Below are 20,460 nucleotides of genomic sequence, written 5' to 3'. Positions count from 1 at the left end.
TTACAATGAAAAAAGCACTCTGAATGGCTGCATTCTAGTCCCACCTTAAGCGCTGACTGGATGCGCGTCCCCGTGAGCAGTGCGCGGCAGTGAGATCATGCTGGAGTCCACGCGGCTGAAAGTAGGTTAGCAGGGTAGACTGAGAGGAGAGGGAGAACGACGACGATTCATACCGCGCCATAACACTCGTCGAGAGCGACTTTTCGTTTTTTGTACCCGAAGCGCAACAGTAGACCTTTAGAGAGGCGAATTTACTTTGAGGAGCTCTCTTATATTTTATTTTCCTAATAATGCTCACAGTCGGAGCTGAAAAGTTTAATTTAAGTAGCTGTGTTATGGTAGCTACTTAGTCCGAACAGTATTGCTCCGCACCCCATAAACTTTGGAGAATCAAGAAACCGCGGTCAAAATGAGAGGTAAGATATTCGGAGCACTGCATCACACTTAACTATTACTTCGACTTTGCATGTTGCTTTTAAAAAAGCCCTCTAAATAGTTTTTTCAAACATTTAGCTATAGAAATGTGTGCACGTATGTTTTCATGCGCTGCTTTCTTGTCACAGTTGCCGCGCGGCCACTTGTTACTCTGTTACGCGTTTTTGGCGTTCCATTCTTTGTCAAACGTTACAGTGTTTCAGAGTAAGATGTAAAAATGTATCAAAATCATGGAATTCTGACACAGAAGCGGCAGGTCGTGATTCTGGCATGTTTAACAGGTTTTTTTTTATGTAATGAGAGTCAAACTAGTGGAATGTTTTTTTCTGTATCAAGCAATAATATACCCCCTGAAAATATAAATACTTACATGTATTTGGTGAATAAAATGTGCTGACGCTTGCAGTCACTCTAATAAACTTTAATGTTTCTCTAAACACGGCTTGTTTTGAGTGTACTCCTCGCTTTATGCGGTTCTTGTGATATTTTGTTGAGTGTAAATGTTGGAGATGGAGGTGTGGGCTGCGTGTTGTTGTTTTCGCAGGGCAGCATGGCCGGCTGTGTGAGCAGCGCTCAAACCTGCTGTTCTACTGACCTAGTTATGTCACTGAGCATTACACAGCACTCACAGGAGGGACTGAGGGAGAGAGAGCGCGCGAACGGGGGGAGGCGCTTTGCTGGAGTCGTGCAAACCCATGCGGTGTGTTGGTGATGATGGCCACCGCCTTTGCCTCTGCATTCGCTTTCTATCATGAACTTGAGTTTGAACTTGAACTCCGATCTTAATCTAGACAATAAACAATCTCACCTATGTATGTAACAAATGCATGCATAATGGTGACTTGCAATCATTTCTTGTTGATAAACATACGTTTTAATTATGCATGAACAAAATATGCAAAAATTAAACGCATTGTTGCGTGAAGTTAAGTTTTATTGTTCTATATACATTTTATATTATACCAAAATATCATGTTATAAATTGAATTACATATAAAATTAATTAAAATGTAGTTATTATATGGAAATGTTTATTGTATTATATATCATTTTATAATAAAAATTGTAAAATACTATTATAAAATTAGCGAGAGCTCCAAAACTATGAAAGATTATATCTCCGCAGCAAATATGTTTGTATAATGATGATAAAATACATAACACATTGATTTTCCAGAGTTTCCACTCTGTACTTTCTTTCCTCTGACAGAGTGAAATTTTTCAAATTCTGGAGCAAAGCATTTATTTATAATTAAATGTAATATGTAATTAAATGATTATAAGCACTATGACAAATTTACCATGACATAACAAGTTTTCACATTAATACCTCTTTGTTGTCACAAAGTAAATAATTAATATAATAGTATGAATAATAATAATTCAGGTGCATAGTATTTATTTTTTTTTTTAAATATATTATACATTTAAATGATCATAATCACTATGACAGTAATTTACCACAACAATGACAAGTTTATACTTTAATATCATGGTTAATACCACTCTGCACATTTTTTTTCTAGTGAAAACATGTAATTCATTCATTCATTAAAATATGTTATAAAATTAAATGTACAAATTCTGACTCCTCTTACAAAATCTTAACAAAGCAGAGAATTCTTTAGCCTTAGCTTCTTGGCTTCTTCTTACCCTTCACCTGGGTTTGAGTACGTTTTAAATCATAATCATTTTTCTTTTTAATTTAACCAATGATCCAAACTCTTTGCCTGTAAGCTCAAAGCGATTATGTGTCTCTCCCTTTTTGTTTGCTCTCTGGACAAATGTTTAAGGCAATTGCAGGCGTACATGTCCAGACATACTGTCGTGAGGTGGGGCTGTGTTTAAATATACACAGCGTGGCTCATGTTCACAGGGCAGCTGAGGACAGGAAGGCTGTAGCGGGTTATATATGTACTCTATTGGAAAAGAGCAGATCTGCACTTTGTCAGGAATATTTTTGGTGTATAAATCCTGGAAGTTTTGTATGGTGTGTTTTATGTCATCGGCCTTCATGCAACTCACATCCTCTCTGTTCTAATAATAAGCCTTCCTTTTTATTTAGTCAACACTAAAATTATGATAATTGTTTCATATTAAAGAAAAAGCATACAGACTAATACATGCATAAAAGAAGCTATTTTCCCATTTAGAGCCATTAGATGAGTGGATCTTATTTTAGAGCATTGACATTTGCCTCTCCTACTGTTTGGTTTGGCATGGCATCAATGCATCTTTTAAAGTGAACATGGCTTGAATTGCCTTGGTTTCATGACGATCAGACAGCAGAAACCAGAAGTGACTTACTGTCACTGACTGTCTTACCAGAAACTACAGTGTAATTCTGTTCTATCTGCATGAAGCTATCAGGATTTCACATTGCTTGAGCGAGACCTGGGGATGTGTCATGTGAAATAGGTGAGGTGTTAAATGCTTGCTCTTTACTCTGGCCTACATATGCCAACCATGTGACTAGAAACCCTTCTGCTCATCACTGTGACAAGACAGACACATCATTGAGGGAAAATTCATTTGCGATTAGTAACATGGCATAACATCTCATTACATGCACTTTAGTCAAAAATGAAAAAATGATACACAGTTGTCTACATTTAAATGATTGTTTGAGATTGTTCTTGTGACATTTGGTGGGTCAGTGGCTCCTTTTGCATTAACTTGAATGCTTAAAATCGGTTGTGCTCTTCTGCTTAATCTAATCTGCCGTCTTGTGTTATGTCACCAAGTTAGACTTTACTGCTTAACACAGTGTTCTTTTCTCAAAGCTGACTGGATTACAGCACCTATACCTAAACACAGATAACAGCGGCTGCCACTTAAACTGGATTTTATACATTTTCCTGAATCGCCATGCACATAAAAATTCATTTTTTTGTTTATTCTCCGTTATATCATACAGATGGCATTTAGAACGTAAGAGACTGTGGAAACTAAAGGATCATGATTCCCCAGTGATGCTAATATGAAACAGATGAGTACATTAGGTATTTTTAGGTCAGGATTCCTCACAAAGTGCAATGGAAACACTTCAAGAATCACTTTTAAATGTTTAACTGTTTTTAAACAGCTAATGTAGCAGGTTTAATCGAAAAGCCATTTAAATATAAAAAAGAATGACCTATTTAAAATGTTTTTTATTGAATTTATACAATTATTGTTTAATGAATTATATATACATACATATAGATGTATGTATGTATGCATATATATATATATATATATATATATATATATATATATATATATATATATATATATATATATATATATATATATACACAAGTTATTTTAAATAGACAGGTTTAAATAGAAAAGCCATTACAAAAAAAAGAATATGGCACCTCTGGAAAAGGCTCTCAGCTAATTAGATTCAAGAACCAGAAAGGACGGTTGTGTATATGTAATATATATATGAAATTTATGTGTATATATATATATATATATATATATATATATATATATACATACACACACGCACACACATTGTGTGTTAATGCACTTTTTTGGGGGTTACACGTGTATAATGTAATAATAATAAAATAATAATAATCACAATATAAATATTCATATAACATTTTATTTATTTTACAGAGTATTTTTACACAAAAATTTTGAAATTTATTTTGTTTTGTTCCTGTTCTTTTGACGTGTCAAAATTGTTACGTGTTCCCATCGAAACCAGCTCCACCTTAACAAAGAGAAGGGAAAGGCCTATTCACAATGACATTCGCCGAGGATCCGCCCACAGCCGCCCTCCCCTTTTCACTGAGAAAGTATGTCAGTAGGACAGCAAGTCCACATGGGCTTACAGCCAGGCCGAATAGAGCGACACTCAGAGCCAGCCAATCACAGACACATCTGCCTAAACATAAACCAATAGGCTATCAGAAGTGGCAGGGAGGTGGAACATCTGCATTATTAGACTGAGCAGCCCTGAATGGCGTGTTTGTGGAATGTTTGCAGACGAAGGTTATATAACAGTACAGAGAGCGGTACGGGAGGGGCACCCAAGGGCTTACAGATTTTTCCATTGCATGCCACAGTGTATCTTGGTCATTGCTTTCAGCTGACAGAGCTAGAAAGACAAAATGGAGGATGTTTTTTTCCTACTAAGCGTGTTTTTGCAAGCTTAGTTTCTTCCATTCCACCACTATATGCAAAATATGAAAAAAGCAAATTATTGTATAATAATTGTGTTACTATCACAAAACACATTTATTTATTTTTTCATTCATTGATTTATTCTATCTATCTATATAAGAAAGTTAATTCTATCTATCTATTCATCTATCTATCTATCTATCTATATCTATCTATCTATCTATCTATCTATCTATCTATCTATCTATCTATCTATATATGGGAAGTTGATGCTTGACATTTTTATGAACTTTTTTTATTAATATGAAGATTTTAGGTCAAACAGTTATCATTAAATATATAAAAACACATTTCTTTATTTAGTTTATTTATTTTTTCATTTATTAATGCATTTACTTTTTATTTATTTAGTATTTGTCAATCATTAAAGCCATGTTTACATATAAAAACATAAATGTAATATAAAAATATTAGTGCTGTTAATCACGATTAATCGCATCCAAAATAAGTTTTTGTTTACATAATATATGTTTGTGTACTGTGTACATTTATTAGGTACATAATATAAATACACACGCATGCATGCATATATTTAAGAAAAATATGTTATCTTTGTATATAAATATACTTATATATAATATAAATTATATGAATATAAATATATATACATGTAAATGCATGTAAACGTGAATATACACAGTACACACACGCATTATGTAAACAAACTTTTATTTAGGATGCAGCTAATCACGATTAATCATTTGACAGCACTAAACTATTTTATTGCATATTGTGTAATTGTTATCACAGAGCTATTTATTTTGTTTATTCTTTTTCATTTATTCATTTATTAATGATTTTTTATTTATGTAGTTTTGTCAATAAATAAATGTTTGCATATATAAAAACAAATATAAATATGAAAATGTTTTATTGCATAATAATTATCCCAAAGCACATATTTTTTTTTTATAATTTTTCTTTCTTTTGTAATGATTAAATTTTTTTTATTTAGTTTTTGTCAATAATTATAAACCTATTTATACACTTTTCACTGTTATTTTAGGAAATATGTGTTATAATATATCTGTCTGCATGGATGCCAGGCATCTAGTTTCTAAAAGTCACTACACTGTGTTCCACTGATCATATGAGTCGTATCAAGGCCTCATAATACACCCTTCAGTCAGAAAATCAATCCTCTGGCTATTTCTTTCCTTCACGCCATGCAGAGCGTGAGAGATCTCTCTATCCGACAGTAATCTTCATTGGTTGATATTATTTGTGGTGTTTGTCAAAACAATGTCAGAATCAGAAAGAGCTTTATTGCCAAGTGTGTGTACACACAGAAGGAATTTGTTTAGGTGACAGAAACTTCCAGTGCACAGACTGGATGACATAGATATCAAAATAAAAATAAGTGAGTAAAAATATTTTTTTTAAAAAACAATACACAATAGACAAAAAGACGATAGTATATTGTATGTACAGATGTGCTATACACAAATTATGCAAGGAAATGTGGATAGATGTATAATATATTAAATCAAGTATAGAGAGTTGGGTATTGCACATGTTTTTTTGCACAGTAGATGTAGATGGCCTGAGAGAAGAAACAGTTCAAAGAGGAAGTGGGCTGGGTGTGAGGGGTACAGAATGATTATGCCAGCCCTTTTACTCACTCTGGATGAGTTTCTTTGTGTATCATGAAATCTTTTTGCTTTTAAATGCTTAAAACAATGTTTGTTTGTTTTTTCTTCCAGCTCAAATTGAGGTTATACCATGTAAAATCTGCGGTGACAAATCCTCTGGGATTCACTATGGTGTTATTACATGTGAAGGGTGCAAGGTAAGAATTCTGCCATAATACCCTAATGATTACAATATTGTATTTTCATTTTTTTCTTACCCTAGATGTGCACATTCTAGAGTTCAGTTCGTCATGCAAGCAAAATTATCTTTTTGTGCTCTGTCCCTCCTTATGTTTTATCCTGATATTTTTTGTGCGCATCTGTTTTCTGAGTCAGTATATATGACTTTATGTTCGTCATGTGGCACCAGGGCACACCTATGAAAGCCGCACCTGATATTAACCGTCCTGTATGCTGAGGTAACCATGTTTCTGTTTTGCAGGGTTTTTTCCGCCGCAGCCAGCAGAATAATGCCATGTACTCGTGTTCACGGCAGAGGAACTGCCAGATCGACCGAACCAACAGGAACCGCTGCCAGCACTGCCGCCTGCAGAAGTGTCTGGCACTTGGCATGAGCCGTGATGGTGAGCGCAAGTCTAAATGCCCAACAAAAACTGAATATTAGGAACCATGACTCTAATATTAGTACTATATGAGGAGAGGCAGGGTCAAAGGGCAGCTGAGGGGGACTTCATGTCAACAATTATGAAAGTAACCCATACTCTGAAAAAAAATGTTTTTAAATTTTTGCTGCGGTGCCCAGGGAGCAGTTGGGGGTTCAGTGCCTTGTTCAAGGGTACCTCAGTTGTAGTATTGAAGATGGGAGTGAACACTGTACATTCACTCCCCCCACCAACAATCCCTGCCGGTACAAGACTCGAACCCACAACCTTTGGATTACAAGTCCAACTCTCTAACCATTAGGCCACAACTTCCCACAATTATGATTTTTGCAACTACATGGTATTATTCAGTCACAATGTGAGCCTGATTGGATGTATGAAGAACTTGTGCATGATTTCATCAAATTCAAATACCTGTGTCATGATAAATTTTATTTATGGATAGTCTTAAATCAGGACTTAGTGGTCTGTGTATCAGATGACAAATATAATGTTTCTTTGGTTTAATGATTCAGTGTAATAGAATTAGAAGTGTGAATTTAAGAACCCATATATTGAAGATAAATTAAGAGCTACTTGTTTTCACCCTAAAAAAAATACATCTAACATCAAACTTCTATACTGTATATTTGTGTGAGATATTTATTTGAGAAATTATATTTTGAACAGAACAAAAAAGTTAGAGCTATTTGGCTATTTTTTTTATAAACATGCAACAATTAATATTATACAGTACTAATGCACTTTACAGTTTACTTTTTTATTTTTAAAAAATACAATATAATTATTAATGTATACATTAATATTTTGCAAATAAAAAAATACTAAACAGTAATATATACAGTGATAAATATAATAAATATACACTACTGATAAGTAAGTTTGGGGTTGGTAATGTTTTTGAAAGAAACCTCTTATACCCACCAGGGCTTGATACATTTAATTAAAAATACAGTAAAATGTATAATATTGCAAAATATTAATTCAATTTAAAATGACTGTTTTGTATTGCTATGCATTTTAAAATGTACATTTTTCCTGTAATGCAAAACTGAATGTTCATTTGTCATTATTAGTATGCAGTCATTCTAATATGCTGATTGGCTGATCAAGAAAGATTTAATTTTTCTTATCAATTTTGAAAACAGTTGTGCTGCTTAATATTTTTATGGATACTTTTTTTCATGATTCTTTAATGATTAGAAATAATAAAAAAACAGCATATATTTGATATAGAAATCTTTTTCTTTAATGAAAATTATACATGCAACTTTGCTGCCACTTTTGATCAGTTTTTGAATTCTTACTGAATAAAATATTTAATTTCTCCAAAAAATAAAAATAAAAAATCAGATCTTAAAATTCTGTAAATAAATACAATCAATTATATAAATGATATTTCAATTGTACTAAGTGAATATGTAATACTTTTTCTTTCTGTAGCGGTGAAGTTTGGCCGAATGTCAAAGAAACAGCGGGACAGCCTGTACGCGGAGGTGCAGCGGCACCAGCAGCTGTCTCGGGAGTGCCTGGCGGGTTTGGGTGGTGGTCTGGCACCACGTGACCGTGAAGAGACGGGTGAAGACATCACACACAGCCGGCCGTACAGCAGCGGTGGTTCCAGCTCCACCCTCAGCGACCTGGACGACATCGCCACGCTGCCTGATGGTTTGCTGTTTGACCTGCCTCTCACCCCAGAGGAGGCGGGCGAGTACTGCTCTCTGGAGATGCTCGGGGGTGGCGGGGGGTCTGGGAGTGCTGGAAGTGGAAGTTCGTCCAATCAGAGCTCTCCAGAGCCCAGCGCTGTAGATTTGGCGGAAGTGAAGCATGAGTATATTCTACCTGAAAACAGTCTTCTTACGCACTCTTTCCTGGGATCTCTACCAGAAAACTGCTCTCTACACGACATAGGTGAGCTGTCACTAGAGATCTTCATTTTATGATCTTGTCCTTTATTTATTTTAATCATTATTCTAACATAACAAGGATAAGATACTGACATTATTTTAATAACAATTTTCCACCAAATGTTTGTTTCTATAATACAATGAAAATCATCTTGTGCAGGCACAAATAATTTTTTTATTACAGTAAAATTAAATAAATATATATATATATATATATATATATATATATATATATATATATATATATATATATATATATATATATATATAATTGTGTAATATAACATAATAAAAATACAATAATCTAATAGCCTAATTAAAATAATTATATTGTTAAATATTGTGTGTGTGTGTGTATATATATATATTTATATATATAATATTATACATTATAGATAGAATTATAGGCATAGTTTTATGTATCTGTCTTTAAATATATCTATCTGTACCGTATATGTTAATTTACTTGTGTATATTGTACTGTATAGTGTATAATTTACATATAATATTTATTTTATAATATATTTTTAGATTATGTATTATATATATATATATATATAGTTATTTTTATAGATTATATAATTGTCTCTCTCTCTCTCTCTCTCTCTCTATATATATATATATATATAGTGTGTGTGTGTGTGTTTATTTAATTATAATTAGTCCATTTTATAATCTATCTATATTAAATGTACCTATAGGTATATCTATATAACATATTTTTATACCATTTGTTTGTTATATCTGTTTGATATATATATTTATGTCTAGATAGACAGATACTAAAGGAAAATGTGTTCATGTGATGAATTTCTGTTTAGAGCGAATCACTCAAAATGTTGTGAAGTCTCACCTGGAGACGTGTCAGTACAGCACAGAAGAGCTGAAAAAACTGACCTGGAACCTTTACACACCTGAAGAAACCCGCAGCTTTCAGCTCAAGGTACACCATTATCATATTAGATGATGTGCCCCAACATTATATTAGACAAATACATAAATAGATGGTCAATCATGTGACTGTGCTCGCTGGTTTGTGTCTCTTTGTTAATGGATGTATTAACAGTCTCTGTGCATTCAGTCTGCAGAATGGATGTGGCAGCAGTGCGCCCTGCACATTACAAACGCCATCCAGTACGTCGTGGAGTTCGCCAAGCGCATCTCTGGATTCATGGACCTCTGCCAGAATGACCAGATCATCCTGCTCAAAGCAGGTCAGTGCTGCCTTTGTCTCACATGGATTACAGATGACTAATCCCAGATTATACAACAGATTTCTCACTCACATCACCTTATCCACTCAACGCTATGCTGTGGCGTTTCTAATGTGGCCCTGGGCAGCCGTTCAATCTCTTTATTAGTTTAATCACATTTAGTAACGTTCTAACACCATTCAAGAACACTCTCAGTTTCATGAGCATTGTCATGAGCATACTACATCTAGAATACTCTGAGAGCAGATACTGACATGTAATTCAGATAATGGCAAATGCAAACACACACACAAAATTAGTGTTGAGTGCAATTTACACAGGACATGTTTCAGTCATGCAGAATGTTTGGTTGTGAAGGATGCATTGTGATCCAAACTGTGGGATCTTATTTCTGCCACCGAATAAAAAGTAAGAAAGGCAATTGTGACTTATTATCTCACTTTTTTTTCCTTTAAACTTTTAGTTTATATCTCACAATTCTGACTTTTTTTCAGAATCATGAGATATAAACTCAGAATTGTGAGGAAAAAGTAACAACAAGCTTATTTCTGCTAAGGAATTAAAAAAAAGGTAATTGCGACATCTCACAATTCCCTCTTTTTTTTCTTGAAATTCTGAGATTGTATCTCACAATTCTGACTGCTTTGTTCAGAATCGCGAGATATAAACTCATTTGTGGGGAAAAATTCAGAACAACCTTGTTTCCGTTAAGAAATAGGAAAATAAAGTTAATTACAATTTTGTTTTTTTTACACAAAATTTTCTAGTAATATAACATGTATAATATAGTTTAAGACTTTCTTCTCAGAATTGTGAGGTAACATCTTGCAATTCTGACTTTTTTCTCAGAATTTTGAGGGTAAAAAAGTCAGAATTTGTGGATAATTTTTTTTTTTTAATCAGCTTCCATACCAAACACCTGAAATAATAATTTTTAAAATACAGTGTGCTCGACTGCACTGTTTTTGGATATATGCCTGGATAGAATGTACTTATTCATTATTTTACCATCAATCAATGGTTTTCTGCTTCCAGAGTTGAGCTACGTAGATGCAATATAAAAACATGATGCTCAAGCAAAAGAGATATTTTATAACGTATAGTGGCTGGTTAAGCTGGATTGTGCGTGGTTACCTTAAAAAAGCACATTTTACGTCAGAATGATGTCCAAATGATGCACAGCTGTTTTGTGAATTCACCCCACAGGATTCAGTTCTGTCCATGTTTTTCTGTGTTCGATCTTATACTTGATACTTGCACTAATGCTTGTCTCCTCTTGTGTTTGTTTCTCCAACATTCTGTCTACTTCTACTCTTCGTGCTTACCGTATGAAAAAACCCTTCACTAAATAAAACTCCTTTTTCTTAACGTTATTTGAAACAATCACAAACACAATGACTTTTCATTTTGATAATGTTTCATGTTCTCATATTTGGAAATTAAAAATTTTTTTTTTTGCAATTTATGTAATTTTGCATGGTGGAGCATATTCCTGCTTTTCCTTCCCTCTCCACTGTACTCTTTTTTTTTGTATTTTTTTCTTCTTTCTTTCTTTCTTTCTTTCTTTCTTTCTTTCTTTCTTTCTTTCTTTCTTTCTTTCTTTCTGTTTTTCCTTTTGTCTCTGTCCTCTCTTTACTGCTTCCCCCCCATCATGTTTTTTGGCCACTCTCTTTCTTTCTATTACTGTTCCAGGATGTCTGGAAATCCTGCTGATCCGAATGTGCCGTGCTTACAACTCTTCAAATAACACAATGTTTTTTGATGGCAAGTTCGCCAGTCCTCAGCTCTTCAAAGCTCTCGGTGAGTGTCCTGAGATGTAAAGAATATCATGCATTTTAATGGCTACTATTTCAAAAGTATACATTATACTCTGAGCAGTTATTGGTAACACTTGAAGCCTTTGTTTAATGCATCATAAAGGTATTGATAATATACATTGTAATATATTTTCCTAAATAATTTTATCTAATGTTAAAATGCATTATAATATTTGAAGGTTTGTTTGTCACGTGTTTTAAGGCATTATACTTTCTAAAAGTGCAACAGAGTGAATAGATAAGTATTATAATGTATTATAACTGTTTACAATTACTCATGAAATCATTCAATGCATTATAAGGTACATTACAAGGCATAATTAATGCAATAAAACTGCTTTTACAAAGCATTATATATAAAGGCTTTAAGTAAAGTGTAAACATTAGAATAGCTATGGATGATATAATATGCAATATACAACACATTCATACTGGGTTCAGGCATCCCATAATTTAATGCACTCAATTTTACTTTCAAGATGCAAACTAGATGTAATCTGTGAACTCAGAATAGCATGCTAACATACTACCGGTACTTTATTATTTATACTACTGAGATGGTTTTACACAAAAATGTATTGCAATTAATGCAAAATAACATTTCTGGAAGAATAACTAGATACCCTTGCAAAACTAAACATGCAGGTAAGATTAAGTAGTGGTTAAGTATCAAATGTAATGAGGTCATGTGATAACAATGTAGCAGTAAACTGATCTTTGAAATTTGTACAGTTCCATAATGTGAAACTTCTTGGAAAAAAAATAGTAGGCAGTATTCAGTACTCTAGTATTCCACATCAAACACATCCTCTTTACCTTATAATGCAAAACACCAGCAGCCTCTTAAGAGCAAGAGCAGAGGCGTCATGAATCAATAAGCCACAAGAGCTAATGGGTTTTTAACCGAGTTAGTGAATACAAGCGATGCTCGGGTGAGTAATAGCTCATTGAAGTTAAATGGATGCATTGCAGAAAGCACCCTTTCCGCATAATATATCAAATAAAAACCTTTATTTTTGAAAGAAGTTGATAAAAATTTTTGTAGATTGTACCACATCTTTTTTTTTTAAATTGTATGTTTAAAGCATGAAATGAAACTCATCCTATCTATTTTTGAATGCATGTTATAGATTTTGTGAACAATTAATCCATGCATCTTTAATTTGAAAGTGAAAAAGTGAAAGTGACGTGACATACAGCCAAGTATGGTGACCCATACTCGGAATTCGTGCTCTGCGTTTAACCCATCCAAAGTGCACACACACAGCAGTGAACACACACAGACTGTGAACACACACCCGGAGCAGTGGGCAGCCATTTATGCTGCTGCGCCCGGGGAGCAGTTGGGGGTTCGGTGCCTTGTTCAAGGACACCTCAGTCGTGGTATTGAAGGTGGAGAGAGTGCTGTACATTCACTCCCCTCACCTACAATTCCTGCCGGCCCGAGACTCGAACTCACAACCCTTGGGTTGTAAGTCCAACACTCTGACCGTTAGGCCACGACTTCCCCCAAAAATTTAATTCTTTCTTTTTTTTAAATGACTTGTAATGTTTAATTAAAATATCATAACTGTGTCTTCTGAAAATAACACAAATATTTAGTGACACTTCTGTTTCATCACAACTTTAAATGCGATGTTCATGTTATGATAAAATGCACAACACAAACATAGAAGCCAACCATGATATTCATGATAAAGCAAAGCTTGTTGTGTTTTAATGCTGGAAACTGTGTTATTCTCACAAATAACCTAAAGCTTTGTACCCAGAACATCTTATAATTTCCTTCATAATTATTGGAACCCAGTAGATGTATTAAATCATTTCATGCTAAATAAAAACAGATTGGTTCTGTGCATATTATGGTCCTCAATGGAAATGTAATTTGTTTCTCCATCTTTAGCATGGTAACCAGCATATGCATGTCTTTGTAGGGTGTGATGACCTGGTGAACGCTGTCTTTGAATTGGCTAAAAGTCTGAGCCGTCTTCAGCTGAGTGAGGAGGAAATGGCTTTATTCAGCGCTGCGGTCCTGCTGGCTCCAGGTGAGACTCTCACACGTATGTCTGCTACCAATTTAGAGACTCGTTTACTGAAGCAAAGGTTTATAAAGCTGTGTTTGTAGGCTCTCTGAAAAAATATAATATGTGCCATGCTCAGACTTGCACACAAGAATAAAATAAGACACATTCTCACAGTTTGAAACGTCTGCTCTGTGTTTGTGTGGCGCTCAGATCGGCCGTGGTTGACGGAGTCTCAGCAGGTGCAGAAGCTCCAGGAGAAGGTTTACGTGGCTCTTCAGCACAGCCTGCACATGAACAGAGCCACTACTGAGAAACTGGATAAGGTGACAAACCACACACACAGATCTCTTTACAGATAAACAGTTGAACTTCAAGAATATTTAAGAAAATGAAATTAAATAATTAAAACACTAATAATATGAATCAGAAGAGGAGAGTAACAAAACGTTCTCAGTCAATTAATTTCAAGTCCTAAAATCATTTGTGATTTAGTGAGTTATTAGATTAAACTGATTTGTGAATCAACTGTTTTCAATTTTGATAATAATAAATGTTTCTTGAGCAGCAAATCAGCATATTAGAATGATTTCTGAAAGATCATGTGACACTGAAGACTGGAGTAATGATGCTGAAAATTCAGCTTTGCATCACAGGAATAAATTACATTCTAAGACACATTTCAAATAGAAGAAGTAAGAAAACAGATTGTTATTTTAAGTAGTAAAAATTTTCATAATATTACTGTTACGTGTGGCTGTAGTATTAACCGCACGACGAAGGAGTAGAGTCCAAGGAAGTAATTTTAATAAATCCACAGGGAGAACAGAACAACCACATGGGCACAAAACATCAAACATCATTAATACAGGACAAAGAAACTGAGGAGAACACAGTGTCCTCACGCCGAACAGTCCAATGGAGGATGTAGGGCGGGGGTTCAGGAGGAGGACGAGGCACAGGCGAAGGGCAGGCAAAAGGGAGAGGACACAGTCCATTGAGCCAGGGCAGAGTAGACGCTGAGAGAAGCCAGGTGGAGATCCAGACCGCAGGCCCACTGTGGAGTCGCTGGAGGGAGGAGCCATGGTGGAGGTAGGGCTGGCGACACCAGGGGGCTGACTGACGGAGATGGAGATGCGGAAAAAGAGCCCAGGATGGAGACGGAGAGGCGCAGAGCCAGGGTGACACAGAGGTTCCGGAGGGCCAAGGCGGAGCAGACAGCTCATGCGAGCGAGGCGGAGGCGGGTATCCGGAAGGCCGCGTTGGAGCCGGAGGGACGAGGGAGCCCGATGGAGCGATTGGGATGACAGGCAACGGTGGAGATGAGGGAGCTTGGAGCCAAGACGGAGCCGATGGGTCTAAGGGCCGAGGTGGAGTTGAGGACTCAGAGGCCGGAGGTGGAGATAGGGGATCCTTACGCCAAGGTGGAGCTGGAGACTGGCCGACCGGAGGCGAATCAGAGTGCCGGGATGGTGCTGACTGAGGGTGAGCTGAGAGACAGTGGAGACAGGGCTGAGGAACTGACTGGTTTTAGGAGAGGAGGTGGGAGAGGGAGGCTGGGAGGGAACACAGGGGAACAGGAGCTGGGCAGAACCGGCAGAGACTCAGGAGAATTGGGTATTATCTCCCCAAACCAGTCTATTAAATCCACATTAAAAATGTCTTTTAGTTCCTCATAATATCCAGAGGCCAGTTGCAGCTCACCCTCGGCGGCGGGCATGTGGGCGGGACTTCCCCTCCAAGCTGTCGATCTCCACTATTAAACCCAAGGCGATACACGGTGTTGCCGGCTCACGCACCTGGTTCGATGTGCCTTGAGGCTCTGGCTCCAGGGCGATGATCCGCTCTGTCGCTCTTGTTTGCGATAGCTCGTTGATCGCGGCGTGCTCTGGCTCTCCGTCTGCGGTGGGCTCAGGCAGACGCTCGTATAGCGTAATGGTGACGGCTGGCTGGGCTCTGGATCGGGAGATGGGCTGGAGATGTCCTCAGCAGGGCAGACGGAGAAATATAATCCATTATTCTCCAGCACCTACTCCACAAATGCAGCAGAACTCCCTTGAGGACCATCCACAGGCAGCTAGCGCAGAACCAAAAATCTTACCACCTTCCCAGGCTGCTAACTGTGTATTGTCTCTTAAGTCAGCCTCAGTCCGGGAAGGTGGTGAGATTTACCAGGTTGATGAAGTCCCTTATGTGGTCCTCAAGGGAGCGATCTACCTGCTCCAGGCATAGGAGTTGGACTGTTGGCAGATCCATCAGGGAGGAAGGAGAAAAAGAAAAAGAAATAAAACAAAATAAACAGAAATCTCTGCAAATCTAAACTTTGGCCCTGTATTCTCTTACATGTGGCTGTAGTATTAAGCACACAACGAAGGAGTAGAGTCCACGGAAGTAATTTTAATAAATCCACAGGGAGAACAGAACAACCACATGGGCACAAAACATCAAACATCATACGAAACTGGGAACACAGGGCTTAAATAATTGGAGGAAAGAGATCAGTGAGAACAGAAATAGGTGTGGAGTTAACTTAGAGAATAGATCAACAAGGGACCTCAGGAAAACATATAGGAATATAGAAAGACTTCTTTCAAAAGCAATTTTAAAAATCGTTTAGACCCCAAACATTTAAACAGTAGTTTAACTTCTGTTCCATGGTTTGGTTGATTTGCTATTACTAAATAGCCATGCAAAAAGTGTGTTTGTGCACTAATCCAAAGGTCAGGCTTAAGACATCCAGTAGTTTTAGTTTGTTGTCTAAAGTGTCTATCTATTGTGTTTGCAGATGGTGTCCAAACTACCGCAGATGAAGTCCATCTGTAACCTGCATATTGACAAGCTGGAGTTCTTCCGTCTGGTTCACCCAGAAACAGCCTACAGCTTCCCACCTCTGTACAGGGAAGTGTTTGGCAGTGAGATCAACTTCCCTGACTCCACCAACAGTTAGAGAGTGGGGAAAAAGAGGGAGATAGTGAGGGAGAGGATGACAGAGTGTGAAGGGGAAATTACGAGTGAGTGTTAAAGCATGCCATTACGTGTAAAAACAGCATTTCAAAAACCTCCAGGGAGAATCCTCAGTCTGTTGCAGCACTATTAGCATACATACACACACAATACACTACAAACATACACCCTTAACCTGCTGCGCAAATGCTCATACACAAACATAGGGGCCAACAAAATATTTCAGATTCGACAACACATAAAACATTATTCGTATTGGGATTATTCCTGGAGTTTCGCTCTCAAATTCATTTTTATTTTATGGAAACACTCTGAAATTATCTTCTATGTACAGATGTATGCTTGCAATGGCTTTTGTCCCAACTTGATGTCTAAGCATGGCACTATTGCTTCTGCATCTGTACACAGAGATATTTAAAGGAGTTTTATAAGAGGTTTTATCATTTTAAGAGTTTTACAGGATCAAACTCTCTTCCACATCAACATTCAGGAGAGCACAACACTTTAATGACGCGACTACAACATACTAGGTGACCGTCACCCGTTCTTCCCCGTCGAATCACTCTTAAAGCACTAATATCACCTTTCTTCCTCCCTCATTTTTCACCCTCAGACGAATCATGAATGTATCCCAAAAGCACTTATTTTGATTTGAGACCGAATGTACACAATGCACTTTTGGTCTTGCGTTATGCTTTATAAAACTTTGACAATCCACTCAGAAAAACCAAACAAACAAAAAAACTGATGTGCCCACATTGTTTATTAAAAATGAAGGGACCAATGTTACCAGTGCAACAGGAACATTCCACATTAAATACAAGTCAAGCTCATTTCTCAGTTTAAAAAAATTATATTTTTAATTGTTTAATTTAATAATAATCAGTAATAAATAAAAATTTCGAAAATATTATATTTAGAAAAAATGTTTTCAAAAACAATTTTGAATCATCTCAGAAAACGAACAAGTATTGACAGAAATGCACTTATAGTGGAAGTCTGTGGGGCAGCTGTACAGTTATAAAACAGCTTTTCATAACCTTACAGTTCATAACTGTATCTGATAGCATCTGAGTTTAACTTGTATTTAACCTTGAATATTCCTTTACAGATATTTAAACAAACCAGTTTTTAGTCATCCACCTGGTAATCACCATAAGTGTGCAGTCATAGCCAAATATTTGTAAACACCTTGTTTTGTTACAATAACGCAGCAGCAACCATAAAATCCTCACTTTTACAGTTATTTACATGACCTCATACCTCATATTCAGCAGAATTTGTCACATTTAGTACAGTATTAGACTCTAGTAAACAACTTCTGAGTGCAACAGTGCTTAGCATTAACACGTAATTATATGCAAAACGTATTCAACAGAATACAGTCTTATGAATAAGGGGTTTGCAAATTATGGCATGACTATAAAGAATAGAGTGCATTAGTGTCCATCCAATTTTTCAGCAGTGTTGGTTTTGGAAGTATATTTTTCCAATAATTATTTTTCCCCATAGCGATTCTGTCTTTGTTAAAGTGTTACTAGCCATGAACCAAACCAATGAGCTACAGGTAGAATTACAACATTACAAACTTTTAGTAAAAAAAAACAAAAAGCACAAAAAAACACAGGTACAAGATTGTATTACTGTCTTTAGTGAGGGGAAAATCTACAAACCCATGAAGCACTGTGATTGAGAATCGAGTTAATGATGGTGAAATAAAAAACTATTCATTTAAAGTTTTGGATTGAATCAATAGAAACAATATATTTTAAGTTTTTTTCAAAATATGCACATACATACAGAAATATTTAAGTATTTTGACTGGCTCATGTCATTTGCGTTCCCTGCAAGCTCTTTTGATGAGATTTGTTGGGTGCGACTCTCTGATTGGTGCGATTGTCTGCACAGCATCATGGGTAATTGTTCTCCTTACAAATTCCTATGTTAAATATGACTATTTTAAACATAAGCTGAAAAGAATTCTAACAAAAGAATATACTATCAATTAACTACCCAATTAACAAAAAATGTTCAGTTTTTACTTCCAGAACCAGACTGTTGGCAAATACAATATTTGACACAATTGTTCCACCCACACATGCTCTTGTTTGCTCAGGCACATTTTGACAGTGTTTGGTGCTGCACCTTATTTTTTAATTTAATCATTATTATTTTTTTAATGCAATGAGAAACCTCAGTCCCACATCCCCTTCCCTTGTAAATGCCACTTTAAAATAAGAAAGTTAAATGTTCATATAATTTATATGGACATTTCTAAAAGATTATTTTGAATAGGAATGTAAATAAATTAGTATATTTTATAAGAAAGAGAAAGAAAGGTGGAGCAGGAAGAGAGATAGAAATGTTTAAAAAATCCAGGACTTTCATCAGCTGACGTTTGAGTTCCTTCACCATGTGCATGGGAATACTGGATCCAGAAGTTGAACTGGCATGGATTTTGTTTTGGAACTGCCCTCCACAAGTGACTCAGATGAAACGCTTACAGGAGACGGACAGTTATTCCAAGCCAGGCTGGATGGCTTTTCAACATTGTTCTCTGGGACACACACAGAGCTGGGATGACCTTGATGACCCCAGCCTCGTGTTATGAGAACCTTCCTCGTATGGGATCACCTGTCTGGTGGTCTTCAGATGCTAAAGCATTGTTTTCACAAATCGAAAGAAAAGAACAAGAGAAATAGAGATTCACTCAAAGCTCAGTCCAGCAGGTTTTGGGTACAGATACCCCACATGCAACTCATGGCCAGTGTGGTTTCCGTTGTATTATTTTGTAAATTGTTGATTGCATCTCCTTTTGTCCATTTCTGTTACCCGGATCGCATCCTTCCATCATATTTTTCCATTCTCATGCACCAAAACATCGCTTTGACAGAGTTCTCCACTACTTCTTTGAGTCAAGGTTCATGGTATTGTTATAGTACTACTATATATACTACACAACTGGTTTTAAGCGCTTTAGATGAATGAATGAGTGTGTATTCTGTATGAAAGATAAAATATGGTGTTGTATCTCGGTTTTTAATGAACAAGAGGAAGTCTACTTTTTGTGTGCCCAACATTACAACCTCTCACATCAAGAAACTGCACTTGTTTAAGAATGAGAAGTATGGGACTTCTGTCTGTGTAATGTATTTTTAAATGTGTTGTTTTGATAATCCCCACCTCTAGGCCTTTGATGCATGCCTTCCTGTTAAGACGCAATTGTGTTTGTCTCATTCAGTCACCCTGTAAAGCAATTTCTGGGGTTTCATGTTTATTTAATTTTTGTAGAAGAAATGTTTCTGCTCTGTGTGTTTCTCACACACACACACACACACACACACACACACACACACACACACACACAAAGATTTATTCTCAGGAAGATGACTGGTCTCTGTCTCACCAGTATCCTCTGCTGACTACACACACACACACACACACACACATTACACACACATACACACTTTGCACGGAATAGGAGACCCATATTCTTGATCACTGTGTCCTGTAGCTATATTTAAATATATATATATATTTTTTTTTGTGAATGTCAATCACAAAGTGTCAAAGACCTTTCTTCTTTCTGATAGTGTACTATTACAGGTTCTTTCAGACTGAATTATAAGACACAGAATATGACTTATTGAAAGAAAATAAAATAAAAAC

General features: G+C 36.1%; 1 protein-coding gene across 3 annotated transcripts; it reads left to right on the top strand.

Moving 5' to 3' along the window:
• Positions 1–32: 32 nt before the first annotated feature.
• On the top strand, positions 33–20,459 carry LOC109062683 (nuclear receptor ROR-beta-like). Of its 3 annotated transcripts, none has more exons than XR_006153154.1 (11): positions 33–416; positions 6,318–6,403; positions 6,688–6,829; positions 8,312–8,779; positions 9,597–9,718; positions 9,857–9,989; positions 11,682–11,789; positions 13,741–13,851; positions 14,041–14,153; positions 14,648–15,312; positions 16,613–16,750. XR_006153154.1 is itself a non-coding variant. In XM_042711826.1 (10 exons), the coding sequence occupies exons 1-10, from the start codon at positions 410–412 to the stop codon at positions 16,772–16,774; spliced, it is 1,452 nt and encodes a 483-aa protein (XP_042567760.1). In that variant the 5' UTR covers positions 46–409; the 3' UTR covers positions 16,775–20,459. The 3 variants fall into 3 exon arrangements, 1 of the variants encoding a protein (XP_042567760.1); XR_006153155.1 differs by having other exon boundaries at positions 14,648–15,251; positions 16,613–16,744; XM_042711826.1 differs by lacking the exon at positions 14,648–15,312 and having other exon boundaries at positions 46–416; positions 16,613–20,459.
• Position 20,460: the final 1 nt, after the last annotated feature.

This window comes from Cyprinus carpio, chromosome A2, assembly GCF_018340385.1.
Source record: "Cyprinus carpio isolate SPL01 chromosome A2, ASM1834038v1, whole genome shotgun sequence".
Lineage (NCBI taxonomy): Eukaryota > Metazoa > Chordata > Actinopteri > Cypriniformes > Cyprinidae > Cyprinus > Cyprinus carpio.
This window is presented reverse-complemented; position numbering and strand designations above follow the sequence as displayed.

Bases quoted from the DNA above. Each gene is read 5' to 3' on its own strand.
- LOC109062683 (XM_042711826.1), top strand. The intron at 6,830-8,311 runs GTGAGCGCAAGT...TTCTTTCTGTAG, and splicing joins ACTTGGCATGAGCCGTGATG to CGGTGAAGTTTGGCCGAATG. The intron at 8,780-9,596 runs GTGAGCTGTCAC...ATTTCTGTTTAG, and splicing joins CTGCTCTCTACACGACATAG to AGCGAATCACTCAAAATGTT.